We start from the raw sequence: 16,434 nt of genomic DNA, 5'->3' as shown, positions 1-16,434 counted from the left end.
TCAGGAAAACTAAATAAAGTAATAACCTTGAAGGATTATCCGTTCAAATACTATTTTAAAGTTGAATTATACCTATACAAAAGTGAAATAAAATACTGATAAAGATATTTACTGTGCTTTCATATTTTAACTCCATTCCATTCATTAGCTCTCTCTTGCAATGCCTGGATAAGCATGTTTTTATAGCTATCTAAATGTAAATTTTATAAATGTGATATGTAGAAAAGCTTTATGTTAACATAAGAGTTAATACTTGAAAAATAAATTTTCATTAGAAGCATACAATTTTAAAAATATATTAGAGGAAGTAAATGTGAAGCAATGGATGAGGACTAAAACTCCATGATAAAAAGGATTTAAAAACCCAATGAATTGATTCTTCATAATCAAAAAGCTAATCCTTAAGTATCATCCAGAAAAAAATAAGTATATACTATAAGGGCCCTGGAAATATACTGCAGTGAGTAAAAATACATCACTATATAGGATGTGTCAACACTACCTACCTCATAGAGTAGGCAGCCAAGAGACCAGATGTCAGATTTGAAGTTGTATCCATTTTCATGTATTCGCTCTGGAGACATGTAATAAGGTGTACCCACTGCAAAAAAAAAAAAAAAAAAAAAAAAAACAGCATAAAAATGAAGATGCAGATGTGGTAAGAAATTACACATAAAATTCTCGATTAAAGAATGGCACCAAAATAATTCATTAGGATCAGAAAATTGTTTTTAAGGTATTCAAAACTTTTAGATTTCTTCTCTACTCTCCCACCCTTATGGAATTAAACAGCACATTAATATCTATACTGTATTAAAAATCATTTGATGAGTAAAGCTTTATTTCCTTTTGATCAGTCCAGAAAGCAGAACTGGAAAAAAAAAAAAAAGAGAGACAAATTCTGACAAGAAGGCCTACTCAAGTGATTCACACTGCCTTTATTTTTTTTTAAATATGGCTTACACATGTCAAGTAATTAAACAATATAATGTGTAAAAATAAACAGTAATACATAACAATTTAATAGAGCATGTATTAATAAATCAGACTTAGAAACCTGTACAGAAAGATCCCTTAGATCATACTCTTGGCTCTCAAGATTACAAGTGATGCAACTGTTAACCTTCTGTGCCTTAGTTTCTCCCACTTTAGAGAGAATATAACAAACTTTTGTGCATCAAAGGACTACATAATAACATAAAGGAAATGTTATTGACATCTCTGCAAAATGTGAGTTACTGCTACTACTGAGACCTTTCTAGAGATAAGATGCTCTAGATAATTTTTTATTTTGTTTTTAGATGTGCTGATATTTTTCTCTTTTAAAAATGACTTCTTTAGAAAAAGTGAATATTTATTAAACATTTTAGGATAACAAAGGCATACGCATTAAACATTCAAGTGACTTTCAAAGTGAGTATCTTAAATTTCAAACTTAGATGATGGCTATTATTTCCCCATCATTAGCCTAAGGCTTATTCCCAAACAGGAAATCAAAGTTTGAGAATGATATTTGGAACTTTACTTGCTTAAGGCAAGAACTACCAAAACATACACAGCCGCTCACAGAGAAAAGGGTATTTTTCATTTTCTATTATTTTTCAGTATTCCTCAGGTATTTACTGCAAATCTTAACGAACCTGTAATCAACAACACTGAAAACAAGTCTTCAGTTAGATACAAAACGAAGAGTCACACCAATAACAAAAGAACTCCCCCAAAGGCAGGAGTCAGTTTTCCAAAGAATGGAGTTCCGACCTAGCGGTTGTGTGTGGAAATCTACTAAAGGTGAAAACATCACCAACTGTGTGTCCAAGAAATCCTATCTATTTCAGAACCCAATTTCACCAATAATAGATAGTCCTCGTCAGAATGGATTTAGAGAAGTATTTATGAACATGAAGAACTAAAAAAAAACAAAGTATGCAAAGAATAAAAGAAATTGAAATTAAACTATGAACTACTCAAATATGAAAATGAGAAAAACTTTAAGAAATGATTTAACAGTAACATTTACTTTGAAGTCAGACAGGTACATTTGTGAACTTCCGTCAGAAAAGCAAAGAAACCTTTAGAAACAACAAGGTTGAAAGAATCTGTATTGTGGCTGGGTAAGGTAAACATAAATACAAGCTATCTCCCTGGGAGTTTTAACCACTTTCATTTACAGTTTGCATGCGCAGCCCTGATTACGGGAAATATCTGCACACTCTCTCCACTTCAGGAAGGATGGCAGGCACGGCTGGAACAGTAAACGGGCTCTGGTTTCAGGACATAAAGCAAGTGACTGGCAGTGAGGAACACGCAGAGAGGCTTTGCGGAATCCACAGGGGGCAGCGGAAAACATTGAGCCTTGAAGGTTCAGAGTTTACCAAAAGCAAAGGTAATTTTAAGCAGTAGCTCTGGGAAACCTGCTGATACGTTTGGGGTTTGATACGAGTGTGAAAGCTTGATGATAGGGAAAAAGAAGAACAAATGCTAACATTTTACAGAGATTAGCCCCAGCATAACACCTTAACTGCAACACACTCTGAACTCACTGACGACCCCCAAGCAAAGGAAGCAGAGAAAAAGAATGATTAGGAATTGCCCTAAACTTAAAAGGTAAAGAAAAAAACAAATTAATGTATGTAAAAGCCTGTTCTCGTAAGCTACTGTAGGTCATTACAGAAAGTGACCTAGTCAGCTAACTCTGCTACTTTAAACTCAGACACTGATTCTTCCTCATAATGAACAAACTTCTTTATACTAAATATGCATATTTTCATATTTAAACTGCATATATATCTTGCATATATCTATAATAAAACATAAATCTAAGTATGCTACTCACCTCTTTGATGGGCATATTTCCAAAAGAGTCATTGTTTAAGCCGAAAGAGGAGTAACTTTATATTCTGCATTAAAATTAGTAATTGAATAAAGTCATAATTAACTGCTTAGCACAGGTGTACTGGAAGGTTCTACCGCCTCCCTCTTGCACGCTCCCTAAAGTGCACCTCCGTTCTGGACAGGGGCTCTTCCGCTGACTGACACTGAGCAGAGAGACAGACAGGTTCAGCCCCATCACGTAAACTGATTCATCCTCACTCCTCTCTACCTAGGAAAAAAGCCTAAAAGTTTAACTGCTCAGGAAATCTGAAATACATTTAAATGTAGGGATATGTTCTCAACGTTTCAAAATGAATGGATATGTATTTCCTAAAAACCTTTTCTTTTTTCTTAAAATCCATGACAGCTGTGTCTATTATTACTGCAGCCTCAAGAATGTTGTGACTTCTTTTAACAGCTGTACAAGAAAAGGGAGAGTGTGGAATGATATGATTAGATGTTAAAACAATTGTGCAAATTACTATGTACTGAGAAGTGTGAAGAATGCAGGATGGAGAATTTCACTAATCTTTCGGGAGTTTATGATCGTAGGTAACAGTGGGAACACCTTATGTCCTTCTGAACCTCCTGACATGAGTAAAAGTAGAGTAGGAAATGGATGATAACATTATAAACAGCGAGGGAAGGTGAACATTAGGAGAAAATTCTAAACTACGGGAAATTCTGTCGTGCCTTTCTTTAATCTACATCAATATTACATTCAAATGTCCAAAGGGAGTCATTCAAGTGTAGAAAACCTTTTCATTACATTCATTAACTTACCCTAGCTATATGAGAAAAGTCTGTACATGTTATATGCTTTCTAAGCAATAAATAAAAAAAAAAAATACATTTTAAAATTTATCCTGGATAAAAAGAAACCCCATTTTTGAAAGTTCTAGATATGTTCTAAGAGCGCCAATAAATCCTGCTACAATACTGCTCACTATGGAAGGTGTGACTAATCTATAACTTTCATTTCAACAGAACACGTTATATACAGAAGCTTTTCCACAGTTTAGCTAAAAATTTAGTACTACAATCTGCAAAGACTTGGAATGAGAAAAGAATACAACTACTGAAGCATCTTTTTATATGGTTAGGTTTTGGTTTGCTATTGTTTTGGTTTTTAGACCAGAGAGAGGCACCACAAAACTAGTCGTGTTAGGAAATCTGTTTCCCATCTCAGCTTTGCCACTAACTAGGCACTAACTAGCTGGGACCGCTTAACTTCTCTCTTTATTACTTTCCTCATCTGTAATACAAAGTGATGGGAAGGAGGAGATGATCTCTGAGATCCTTTGCTCTAAAATTCACTGGTAAAAAAAATCTATAAAAATCCATATGGAAAATGAAATGGGGAAAAAAAATCATATACTCCCTTTTTAAACTATTACCTAGGAAAGCTGAATGAGAGTATTTTAAGTCAGAGAGTACAAACAAGAAATGTTGCTTCTTTCTCTGAGAATTAAAGGAAACTGCAGAAAAAAAAAGCTTCGAACATTCCTTGTTGGGAAAATTAAAAGGAGACAAGTTATTCATACCACAGTTTGATTAAAAATAACCACAACAACTTCAGGGAATAGGAACCAATTTTCATTCTTTCCTTCACACTTCTAATTCAACCCAGAAATTACGTTGGCAGACTTAATAGAGACCAGATTTATTTCATCACAGGCGTATTACTCAAGGTTAATACAGAATAGTTGGGTGGTAGATCAATACTTCTGTAAAAGACATTTATAAAATAAAAGCTGTCATCTTTTAAGTGTGAATGATAATTTTAAAGAGCTTTAGTAATGCTGAGGAAAAAAATGCAGCTGATTTTATTATTGTTGTTATTCTGTTCCAGGCACTGTGTTAGATGCATTACATGCACCTTCTTGTTCAACTGTAACAAATGTCATCAGGCCCCTATCGTACGGCAAAGGAGCCCTGATATCAAAGTGGTTAAGCGCTTGGCTGCTAACCAAAAGGTGGGAGGTGTGAACCCAACAGCCGCTCCACAGGAGAAAGACGTGGCAGTCTGCTTTCATAAAAGATTACAGCCTTGGAAATCCTATGAGACAGTTCTACTCTGTCCTATAGGGTCACACTCAGAATTGACTTGACGGCAACAGGTTACCATATGGCAGGCACTGCCCTAGGTAACCCTGGACAGAGAGGCGTAAACAGGACAAAGTGCTTGGTCTGATGGGTCTAGTGAAACAGAGACTCTCATACCATAGCCTTAGGAGATGCTACTACTATTATTCTGTTTTAGAGAGGAGGCACAGAAAGGTCAAGAAATTTGTAAAAGTAAGGTGGACCTGGAATTCAAACCCAGGTAATCTCCAGCCCTGGCTTTTAAACGGATGGTTATTTCATGAAAACTGGCCACTGTGAGATATGACTGAAAAATACACTGTTTATATTTTCCAAATTAAGCAGCAGAGAAATCTTCTGAAAGTTGCATCATGTGCATATGACAAGCCAGGTACAAAGGTCCAGGTTCAACTGGCGACATCTGAACATCACACTACTCTGTAGCCTCTCTGATTGTTTCAAATAAAGGCTCGTTACGTTGGCTGAGAGGTTCAATGTGCACAGTTTAAAATTAGATAATAGGTTCTTCCCCGAGCAATGACTGAAGCCAAGAAAGGACTGAAAGTTAAAAATAAATCAGTGAAAACATCCTATAATACTGACTGAACATATCCTGTATTTACAGCTCCAAGCCACTTTGAAATATGAAGGGGTAGAAGTCAAAGAAAAAGCCGTTGAGAGGTGCTGCGAAGGGGTGTGCGAAAAACAAGCGTGTGTGACCACGGGTGGCAGCAGGCACCCAAAACGAAACTATATTAATGCCTGGTTCAAGAACACTAATCTTCTAAGTTGAAATCAGAGGATGTATCATATTTGGCAATAGTGTGGGGAGCATGAACTGTATTACTCAAAAGACTCCGAAATTTTGATACCCAGCTTGAATGACGGCCGTGCATTTTCTCTGCTGGCGGGATCACAAAATCAGAGACCCATTTGTCTCACTGTGAGAGGTAAGGAGGAGTTCAAGCAATCCTCAATGAAAAACAAAACAAAACTAACATAATTTTCCACCAAGGGGTTTCAAATATTTGTTTAGCACAAGGATCAATATCAGAGAGTTCTAGTTAGCGTGTGTGTGCGCGTGTGCATGTTTAATCCATTCTATTTTCAGAATGTGCTACAAGCACTGTCACAACTACACTCACACACGTGCATACAAAATAGGAGAATTTCCCACCTTTCCTCTTCTAGGGGACATAATAAAAGCAGGTAAAATGCCATACTGAAACATTCTTAGTAAACTGACTCTTCTCATTTGCTTTTCTCCCTTCACTGAAGCAACTGGTCGGACGGGGAACACCTGGCCGCACGTGAATGGCCACTGTGTGGGTGTAAACGCATTTTCTTGAATAGGAGAATGACTTATACCTTTTGAGTATGTAATATGGACAGATTTGGGTGGATCCATTTTTCTAAGTAGGTTTTGTTAACACTGCTTTTTATCCCTTCCTCTATTCTAGTCCCTTAAGAAGCATGCTGCTCAGAAGCATGACGGGCAAAAGGAGAAAAGCCTCTTCAGGATTACATAATTTCTGCAAATAATTTTAAAATGGGACTGCAAATAAACTAATGTTAATGAAGGGACTCATTTACAAAATTTTTATTAAGCCAAGTATAGTATGTCCTCTCTTGAAAAGTAAATGCAAATCACAGTACAATTAAAAAAAAAAAACCTCTATAATGGTCTATAATAAAAATGTAAAAATTTAATGTCAAAATAGCTGCTCAAAAAAGAAAGTCCTTAATTTTAGTAGTATAAACTTCTATTAAAATCTCTGACTTTAGAAAAAAGTTCAGCATACCAGCCCTTAGAGAAGGATACAGATGACTCCCTGTCAAGTCTTCCAGAAAGCTGTAGTAAGTAGGATTTTGGTCCCTGTGATCTTTGCCCCCCTGATGTTACACTTGTGTATGCCATGTTACGTGGCAAAAAGGACTTTGCAGATGTAAGGTTATGGATCTTAAAATAGGGAGATTATCCTACATTATCAAGCTGGTCCCAGTGTAATCACATGGGCCCTTAATAGTGGAAGAGGAAGGCTGAAGAGTGAAGCAGGGAGATGTGACAGAAGAGGCAAGAGAGATCTAAGCTGAAACGGACTCTACCCGCCGTGGCTGGCTTTGAGAATGGAGGAAGGGAGTCAGCAGCCAACAAGTGCAGGTGGCTTCTAGAAGCTGGGGACAGCTCTCAGCTGGCAGCAGGCAAAGACACAGTGACCTCAGTCTTATAACAGCAAAGAACTGAGTTCTGCCAACAACCTGAATAAGCAGAAAATGGATTTTCCTCTAGAGTCTCCAGAAAGCAAGGCCATCCTACAGATGCCTTGATTTTAGGCCAGCGAGAGCCATGTCAGACTTCTGACCTACAGAACTGTAAGATGTTTTAAATTTATGTTGCTTTTAAGCTACTAAATTTTTTGGTAATTTGTTAGGGCAGCAACAGAAAGCTAATACAAATGCGTTAATAACTCATGCGTTGCAAGGCAGTGTGGAGCATTAAATTCAACATCTGATGCCCTACTACATAAAAAGAACTACGTGCAGCATTAGGGAGATAAAGAGAAAAAGTATATGGGTCAAAAAATGTCTGAGCACTATGAGCTCACTAGATCATTTTGGGATGGTGTGTATATGTGCGTGTTCTGGGAGTGGGAGGGGACTGGGAGAAGCCAATACATTACCGTAAGAAGAATAGTATGGTAAGTAACGCAAGAAAAAATAAATTGTCATCCAGTTAATTACAACTCATACTGACCCTATAAGACAGAGTAGAACTGCCCCATAGAGTTTCCAAGGAGCAGCTGGTGGACTGAAACCTCCGACCTTTTGGTTAGTAGACAGGCTCTTAACGCTGCGCCACCAAGGCTCCAACGCAATATATAAGGGCTAAAATAATGATCTTTTGTAATTTAAATGAGTTTCTAGCTTGGTCATTAACAGATATAACTCTAACCTGAGTAATCACACCTTCCTCAAAAAGCTGCTGAATTAGATATGCAGAATAGAAAACAACTAGTATGCTACATGGCAGTTAGTCCACAGTTAGTGCTTGAAGCTTGATTAATGATTCTTATTTTAAGTCTGCTTTAAACTGATCAAAGTAAGGACCCTATCAACAAGCAAGTCCAGCAGGGGAAACTGTACAATTATTGGTCCAGAGAAAAGTCACAAGGGATCCATAATCTAGTAAACCTTATGAATCACTCTGGATTTAAAAATAAATGAGAATTTCCCAATTTAGAAAGATGGAAATTCCCTAAGGCTACATACAACTCCCTCTTCATTCACCATTTCTCTCCATTCTCATTTAAAAAATACTAAGTGGTCATGGACAGTGTTCACATTCAGTATCTCTGCTTCTCTTCTTCGTCCTGGACACATGGGGAATTACACTCCCCACCCCCTTGAGACAGGCATTGCCATGAGACTTGTTTTGGTCAATGAAATGTGAACAGAAAGTGATCTGTGTCACATCCAAGCCAAAGGGTTTAATTAAAACCAGTGAGTGATTTCCATGCTCTCTTCCCATCACAAAATCACAAAACTGTATGTTGATAGGAAGGTGACACAAGATTGAAGCTGCCTGAAATATCTGACACCGCATGAAGGAAGGGCCGCTATTCTAGAGAGCTATACAGGTCCACAGGTGACTCTGGGTGACAAGAGACATAATGCACTTTTGTGCTACACAACTGAGATTTTGGTGTTGCTTGTTACTGCAGCATAATCTAACCTATACTTACTGATATATATGATTAGATCCTCCTTTTATGTGTGGCCTATCTCTAAGCCCCATTTATTTCACCAGGATTTATGGAATATCTATAATGTAAAAAGCCCTCTTTTGGGCATATGGGATACATCACAGAACCAAAAACACAAAGATCCTTGTCCATGTGAAGCTTAAATTTTAGCTGGGGGAGACAGATAATAAGTAACAAGCATAATAAGTAAATTACATAGCATGTTAGAAGATGATAAGTCCTAAGGAAAAAAGAAAATGCAAAACAGAGTATCAGAAATTCTAGTGGTGGGTTGGGGTTGGGGGGCTGCATGGTAAACGGGATGATCTGAGCTTCTTGATCTGTGATGCCCAGTCCACCCACTGTACAATACTGAGGAACAGAGGAGAAAGGGTGCTTTAAAACTGCTTGTAAATTATAAAACGCTATACACATATTCGCTGCTACTGTTGCTGGTGATATTCAGTAGCAGCAGAAAATTCCTCAGGGTCATTATTGTAGGAAATAAGGGTAGTTTCATACGATCTGACTAAAAATCACACTATATATTTGGAGGGTATAAAAACTGTCCTGTGTATTTTGCCATATTTTTAAATACTGAAAAGATAAAAATACTTGACCCCTGAGCAATTGTCTTTGGGTCAGAACATTTGCACTTGCTGAGAGGATACTTCAGAGTAAGTTAAACAACAGAAATGTGCCTAAAGTACATTCCACCCCTGTGACATGAGAAAAATTATACCCTGATTGCTGTATTCCCATTCACAGGTTTTGGTGAAGTTTTAGTTTTCAGTTTAGAAGATCCACTCAGAACTATCAGCGAAAGTTGCTGAACAACAGAACGGTCATGAAGAAAGACTTCAAGATCCTAGAGACCTGTTCATTTCTGATTCTTGCAGCAGCAACAGCAGTCAAGCCCAGGAGAGAGAGCAAACTATGATGATTCCATATGTAGGTTCCTAAGCAATGTAACAAAGCAAAAGAAGGTAGTTCCAGACTGAAGTAAATAACCACACATAGGGAACAGTAATAAAGTCAGAGAAAATACACAAGGTTCTGACACAATGAAAAAGTAAAATAAAACATCATATGGGAGAGTAAACCCAAACTAGAAGGCCACAGAACTGCTCACCACTACATCACTCAGGCAAACCCACTGATCTCTCTGAGCCTCAGTTGCCTCCACTCTAGACCGAAAGGTTGATGGTTCGAACCCACCAGCCACTTTGTAAAAGAAAAGTCTGGCAATCTGTTTCCATAAAGATTACAGCCTAGAAAGCCTTATGGGGCAGTTCTATTCTGTCATATAGGATCGCTGAGAGTCGGCATCGACTCAGCGGCACACAACAACAACATAGCTCATGTGTACCCGCAAGGATCTTAGGCAGTTAAATGATTTGCAAACTGTAAAGCACTACCATGCACGTTGCTAGTCAGCTGCAGAAGCACAGAGAGCACTGAACAACTAAAATATATGTCTTCCAACTGGAGTGAGCAGAAAGCAAACCAGGAGTATCTAAAAGAAGATAGAAAAATGGGAATCTGCCTTTAAAGTAAAAGGAACAGCATCCTTTTCTAGACCTAGACCAGTGTTTTTCAAACTGCAGATCAGGGCCCATTAATGAGTTCTGAAATCATTTAGTGGGTTGCAACCAGCATTATTTTTAGTGAAATAAAACAAAATCGAGCAGACACCAGAGTACACTGTAGTTGTTAATGGAAAACTTACATAAAACTGTTGCTGCAGTTATATTGTGGCTATGCTCCCAATATTACTGGGGGTCACTGCCAAAAAATGTGAAAGCCACTGATCTAGGCTATCAGGAAGGTTGATTCAAGGGAGAGATGTGTCCTCAGTCCTCATTATAAGTTTTAATTGTACATACATACACACATATATGTATATACAGAAACCCTGGTGGCGTAGTGGTTAAGAGCTACAGCTGGTAACAAAAAGGTCAGCAGTTCAAATCCACCAGGCGCTCCTTGGAAACCCCATGGGGCAGTTCTACTCTGTCCTACAGGGTCGCTATGAGCCAGAATCAATTCAACAGCAACAAGTTTAGTCTTTTTTTTTTAATATGCGTGTGTGTGTGTGTATATACATATACTCACACACATACATACACATATACATATATACACATACGTATATACCATACATATATACATATATACACACACACATATATATGTATATATATATGGAGTCCTGGTGGCACAGTGGTTAAGTGTTCAGCTGCTAACCAAAATATCAGCAGTTTGAATCTACCAGTCACTCCTTGGAAACCCTATGGGGCAGTTCTACTCTGTCCTATAGGGTCACGATGAGTCGGAACTGATTTATATATATATGTGTGTATATATATATATAACAAGTTTTCTAACATCCCTTACATTTCTAAGATTGACACACAATATGAAAGAAAACTGGGCAAACTAGGGATATGTATACTATTCTAGAATTAGTCCCTCTTCCAGAGCCATATTTTCTGTTCATATCAGTTATAAAAGCATCAAATGAAGATGTGATTTAACATGTTTATGTTCAAACCGAAGGGAGGGCAGGGGACAAAGAATCACCTAGATCATAGATCAGAGGCAGCGATAAGCCTTCTTTCTGTTCTATGGGCGAAAAGCTCAAACGTGGTATACTCTGCTCAGTTCTGGGCAGCATACACTAAGAGGCACTCTGAAAGCAAAAGATGAGGACTACAAGGACATAGAGGAATCTGAAAACAGCAGACAATAGTAGGCATGCTTAACCTGAAGAAGGCTAAAGAAAGCTCATGAATGCTGTCTTCAAACCATATCATGTCGCTCTCCTCACTACAATCCTACAAATTAGAATAAAATGTGAACTCCCAGATCTGGCCCTGCCTCTTCCCTCGCTCTGCTCCAGCAAGCCATCCCCAGGCAGGGCTTATCCTGCATCTGCCCCTTTATATATGCTGCCTTTTCTCTAGATCCTTTACAGCTGGCTCTTTCACATCTTTTGACTCTCAGTTCAAAAGACACCTCCTCAGAGAGGTTTTCCCTGACCATGTCCCTTCTAAAGTATCCCTTCCCCACCACCATCTTAACTTTTTTTCACATTACTGACAAAAATCATCTTATTTCTTTGTTTACTTTTTAAATTATCTATTTCCGGACACCAGAAGGCAAGTGCCATGAAGGCAAAGGTTTTACACTGTTTAGGCCACACTCCTGGTCCCTAGAATGTACTTGGAGACCTGGTGGTACAGTGGTTAAGAGCTCAACTGGTAACCAAAAGGTTGGCAGTTCGAACCCACCAGCCACTCCTTGGAAACCCTATGGTCAGTTCTACTCTGTCCTATAGGGCTGCTATGAGTTGGAATCGACTCAACGGCAACGAGTTTGGTTTTGTTTTTTTGAGGGGGGGAGGTTCAAATGGTACTTGCACAACATAGGTACTAAAACTATGTTTTGACTGAATTAATCCAGGTATTTTTTTAAAGAGTAAATAGATTACATAACATTTACATAGAGAACTTCTTCTCTTCTTCTCCTCTTCCTGCATCAGCAACACTCCCGTCACATCATATTCTTCATATAAACAACATTTATATAACACATTGCAGTGCTCAGAAAACACTTCTTTATTTATTACATCATTTGGTTACCCGCTACTGTCGAGTCAATTCCAACTCACAGCAATCCTATAGGACAGAATAGAACTGCTCCATAGGGTTTCCAAGGAGAGGCTGGTGGACTCGAACTAGGGACTGGTTAGTAGTTAGGGGACAACATAGGATGGTTATTACCCATATTCCCTTTTTATCAACCCAGAACCTGAGCCAAGAAAAGTTAAGAAATGGCTTGATCAGGTCTTACAGAGCAACAGGAATGCAACCACCACATCGCACTATTTCTCATGTTTAGAACATGAAAGAAGAAAAAGGCGCTGGCACACCATGAGAGGGGAAGTGTAGTCAGTGGTAAGAGTACAAAGCTAGAAGGGCGCCAAACACTAAAGGGCCCCAAAGGCCAAGGACTTTGGGTGACATTCTTTAGGCAACAGAGAACCATCCAAGATTTCGGAGGAAAGTAACATAATCATATAACGTCTTTTTTGAAGATAATTCTGTTGGAACCATGGAATGAGTTAGAAAAGAATAATAAGAGAAACAGAGGAGAATATTTTCCTAGTCTAAACATGAAGTAATTATGAATTATGGAGAAGTGAATAGGAAGTAAAGATACTGTGAGACAATATATGTGTTGGTGCAGGGAAGGAGTAGAAAAAAAAGTGGGGATCTCTGAGGTTCTCTTTTTCTTCAATTTTGAAGATTCTAACATGGTTTGAACATTTAGCAACATTACATCTAGCATATATAATTTTTAACCCTTGCATTCAAGAAATTATTACCATTCTATATTGTTTTCATATATTTTTACTTTTATGAGCAAATTTTGAGACTGCTTCTAAAATTTAGTTCTGAAAATTGATTTAAAATGTGGCCACCTATACAACTTTATTTTGCTTATGGAAAATATGATAGAACTACATGCTTTATTGCACGTTGATTTGTTATCGTTGAATCAAATAATACAAATAAGAGATGCAAAACGCATAGGCAATTGAAAAATTCAAAGACTTGTCAATCTTATACGGATTGTTAAATACAACTTTTGAAAGTACTTATTCCTAGTAGTGAATCAAAGTCAGCTAAAATAGTGTCTCTTAACAAACAAAATGTATTTTGGAAAAAAACAAATGAAGAATAAATGCATAGACGTAACCGATGTTACTAAAATCTAAGTATCTTTTTGCCGTTTGAATTAAATTTCTGAAAACATCACCTTTACTAACTTAAATGAAATTTGGTTGGAGGACAGGCTTCATTTACTGAAAATTTATTCTGATCTTTCTATATGAACTACAAAGACTTAACACATCTCATCTGCAGTTTCAGTAAAATTTAGACTTGCTTATGGATAAATCATGCCTTACAGATTTTATCCTCAGTAAAAAGAGAAAACAAATTAACATACGATAAACCCAGAGTTCTGTAGGTTATTTTCTGTAAACAAAATATATTTGTACAGGTGGCCATGTTTTCAAAACCAACTCTTAGAAGCAGTCTTTAAAATTTTCTCTTAAAAATAAAAATACATGATAATAACTCAGATGGGTAATAATTCTCTAACAATGAAAATTAGGGTCAACTTGGCAACACAACTAAGTCTGTGTCAAGATTTCTATCCTTGTTATTTTTTTTCTGACCCTTCTAAATAAGATTTTTAATGGTCCAAATCACCTTAGCAGGCTAGATAGAGTTCAGACTTGAATCCTTGGTGTTTAATGCACTTTGCTTTAGAGAAGTTTAATTTCAAACCATCAAAAATCTTTACTTCACAGGGAAGACAAACAAGGAAAACAAAATTTTCTTTTTTTTTAGTTTTTTTTCTCAATATAATATAGAAAACAAAACACACTCGTGAAATTTTACTGATTCATCCATCAAGGAAATAGTCTCATATCTACTTCCTCACTGACTGCACTTAGGTTTGTCTTAGAATCCACAGTAATTACAGGCATCGCCATGAACTCTTTATAACTATAAATCCCTAAGTAAACTGATTTTCATAAAACCTAGTATTAGAAATTCTTAATGAAACTGATCTATTAAAACTAACTTTACTCTCTATATCACATGTTTTGGACTAACACATCACCTAAATTTGGAGATGCATATGTGTTTATAAACCCTGTTTAAAGCTTTTAGTGAGGAGGTAAGAGGCATTGTGAGGCAGGCCAGTGTCTACTTTGAAAACTACCAGGGTCCAAGTTTCAAAAAATATGCTTGATCCTGAGGGCTCAAAGTGATAGCGTGCAAAGCAGCATGTAAACAACACACGTAGGGGCATGGGCATGTGCACTTGTGTGTGTGTGTGTGTGTGTGTGCACAAATGTAACCTAGCATTTCTAAGTACATTAATGACAGAGTACTGTTAAGACAGTCCATTCAAGTGATTCTCCTAAAGTGGAAACATGTTATCTTTACTAGTGATAACTGTCACTGGCTTGGAAGTCTATGGTTTTCATAGAATTCCTCTACTGTTTTCACTTTAAGAGTTGTAACTTCCCAAATAAAGCTTTATTAAAGTGCTACCTAAATGCATGCATTATTTGTTCTTACAGCATCTCATATCACATCTTCTACAGAAACAAGCAAAAAATGATGTTTTTGCCGTCAGTGCGAAATTTTATGTTCTCAAAGCACTTAACAAAATTGAAACCCTGTAAAGTATTACCTTTCCACCACTCTTTAAACTTGAATCCATTCTTTTGCTATTCAACAAATATTGATTGGGAACCTACTCACGTAACAGGTACTGTTTTAGACATAGAAAAATTAAATGAATGTTTCAAGGCCACACAGAACCCGAGTAACAAAGCCAGAACATTAAAAAAAAAAAAAAAAACTTAGACAACTAATTCAGATACTCTTTTCACTACTCTGTTATTTAGCAAAACTTGCCTGTTCCTCATCAGGCCATTTAAAAGTTTTTATTGCATCTTTCAAAACAGTAATTTTATCTGAATTTCAGTGGCTTTCAATGAAAGTATGATACTAAGTATGATCAAAGATTTGGCACTGTTAACAGCAACTTTTTACTTTAATTCTTATTTTATTTGGATCATCACCATTTTATGCAAATATTATATTTACAGAAGAAAATATGATTTGAAAAATTTTAGGAGAAGTGCTATCACTATAATTTGAGTTACTCAACTAAAAAACATTTCTTCCTGGTAATTTTTATTGTTTCTAAACTGGACGCTTTCTTTCTATTGTTAATATAATGTTTAATAGCTAAATTCAATTCTATTTTGGATACAAAGGACACCGTTGTATTATCTGCTCTAGAATGAAAACACTACTTTTTTTTTTTTTTTACTTTATAACTTAGGGAAAATATTTCCTCACTAGCCATAGATCATCTTTAGGTTTTTCTCCTCTGTAGTAATCACAACTATATATGTTATTATAACAAATAAACTACTAGAGTATTTTTAAATGGCCAGGTGAAGTCTTCTTCCAAGAAACTGTTCATTCATCATATTATCTTAAATGTATAATAAATATCATATTTTACTAAATATATAATAAAAACAATGTTCCTTGGCCATTGTTAAGACCAAGTTTGTTTATCGGCATTTTTTTTTTTTTTTAACTAAGTGTCTGCCTAAGGTCTGTTAACAGAAGTATCCAAATATCACGTGAAATGGATATATCTTATAGATAGTTGTCAGTATCTGCTCAGGACTTGTGTTTTATTTAGAATATGAGCAGTCATATAATTTGTACATTCCTTATCTATTTAACCACAATGACAACAAAAAGAAACCCTGAATGAAATGGTATCATGTCTCTTACCTAAAGAATGTGCAGCTGTGGTCTTGGAGCTGAAAAACCGACCGAGCCCCAGGTCTCCAAGCTTTACCACACCAGTGGCTGTAATGAACACATTAGCTGGTTTTATATCTGTGAACAAATGAAGAGATCAGGTGAAACATGATAGAAATTTAATCCTTATAGAAGGATTAAAAACCACTGTTCATGGTATAATTTAAAATGTACCTTAAAAACGAAAGTAAGTTTGAATTTTGAACCAACTACTTTATTTTGAATAATATTGATATATTCTAATATTTCTGAGTTCTCAGTCCTCTGATAGACGGATGTGGAAGGAGCATGATGAAGAC

At 36.6% G+C, this 16,434-nt stretch overlaps 1 protein-coding gene across 2 annotated transcripts in view; it reads right to left on the bottom strand.

Annotated features, from left to right (window-relative positions):
- Positions 1-16,434, bottom strand: part of NEK7 (NIMA related kinase 7) — a 193,828-nt gene that overhangs the window by 28,364 nt on the left and 149,030 nt on the right. For both annotated transcript variants that reach the window (XM_049857711.1, XM_049857710.1), the window contains 2 exons: positions 16,106-16,213; positions 507-601 (listed from right to left, as the gene is read on the bottom strand). In XM_049857711.1, coding sequence (XP_049713668.1) covers positions 507-601; positions 16,106-16,213 — 203 coding nt within the window. The remainder of the gene's footprint in view (positions 1-506; positions 602-16,105; positions 16,214-16,434) is intronic.

The sequence above is a fragment of the Elephas maximus genome, chromosome 18, assembly GCF_024166365.1.
Source record: "Elephas maximus indicus isolate mEleMax1 chromosome 18, mEleMax1 primary haplotype, whole genome shotgun sequence".
Classification (NCBI taxonomy): Eukaryota; Metazoa; Chordata; class Mammalia; order Proboscidea; family Elephantidae; genus Elephas; species Elephas maximus.
Note: the sequence above shows the minus strand (reverse complement) of the source record. Positions and strands in the feature narration are given on the sequence as shown.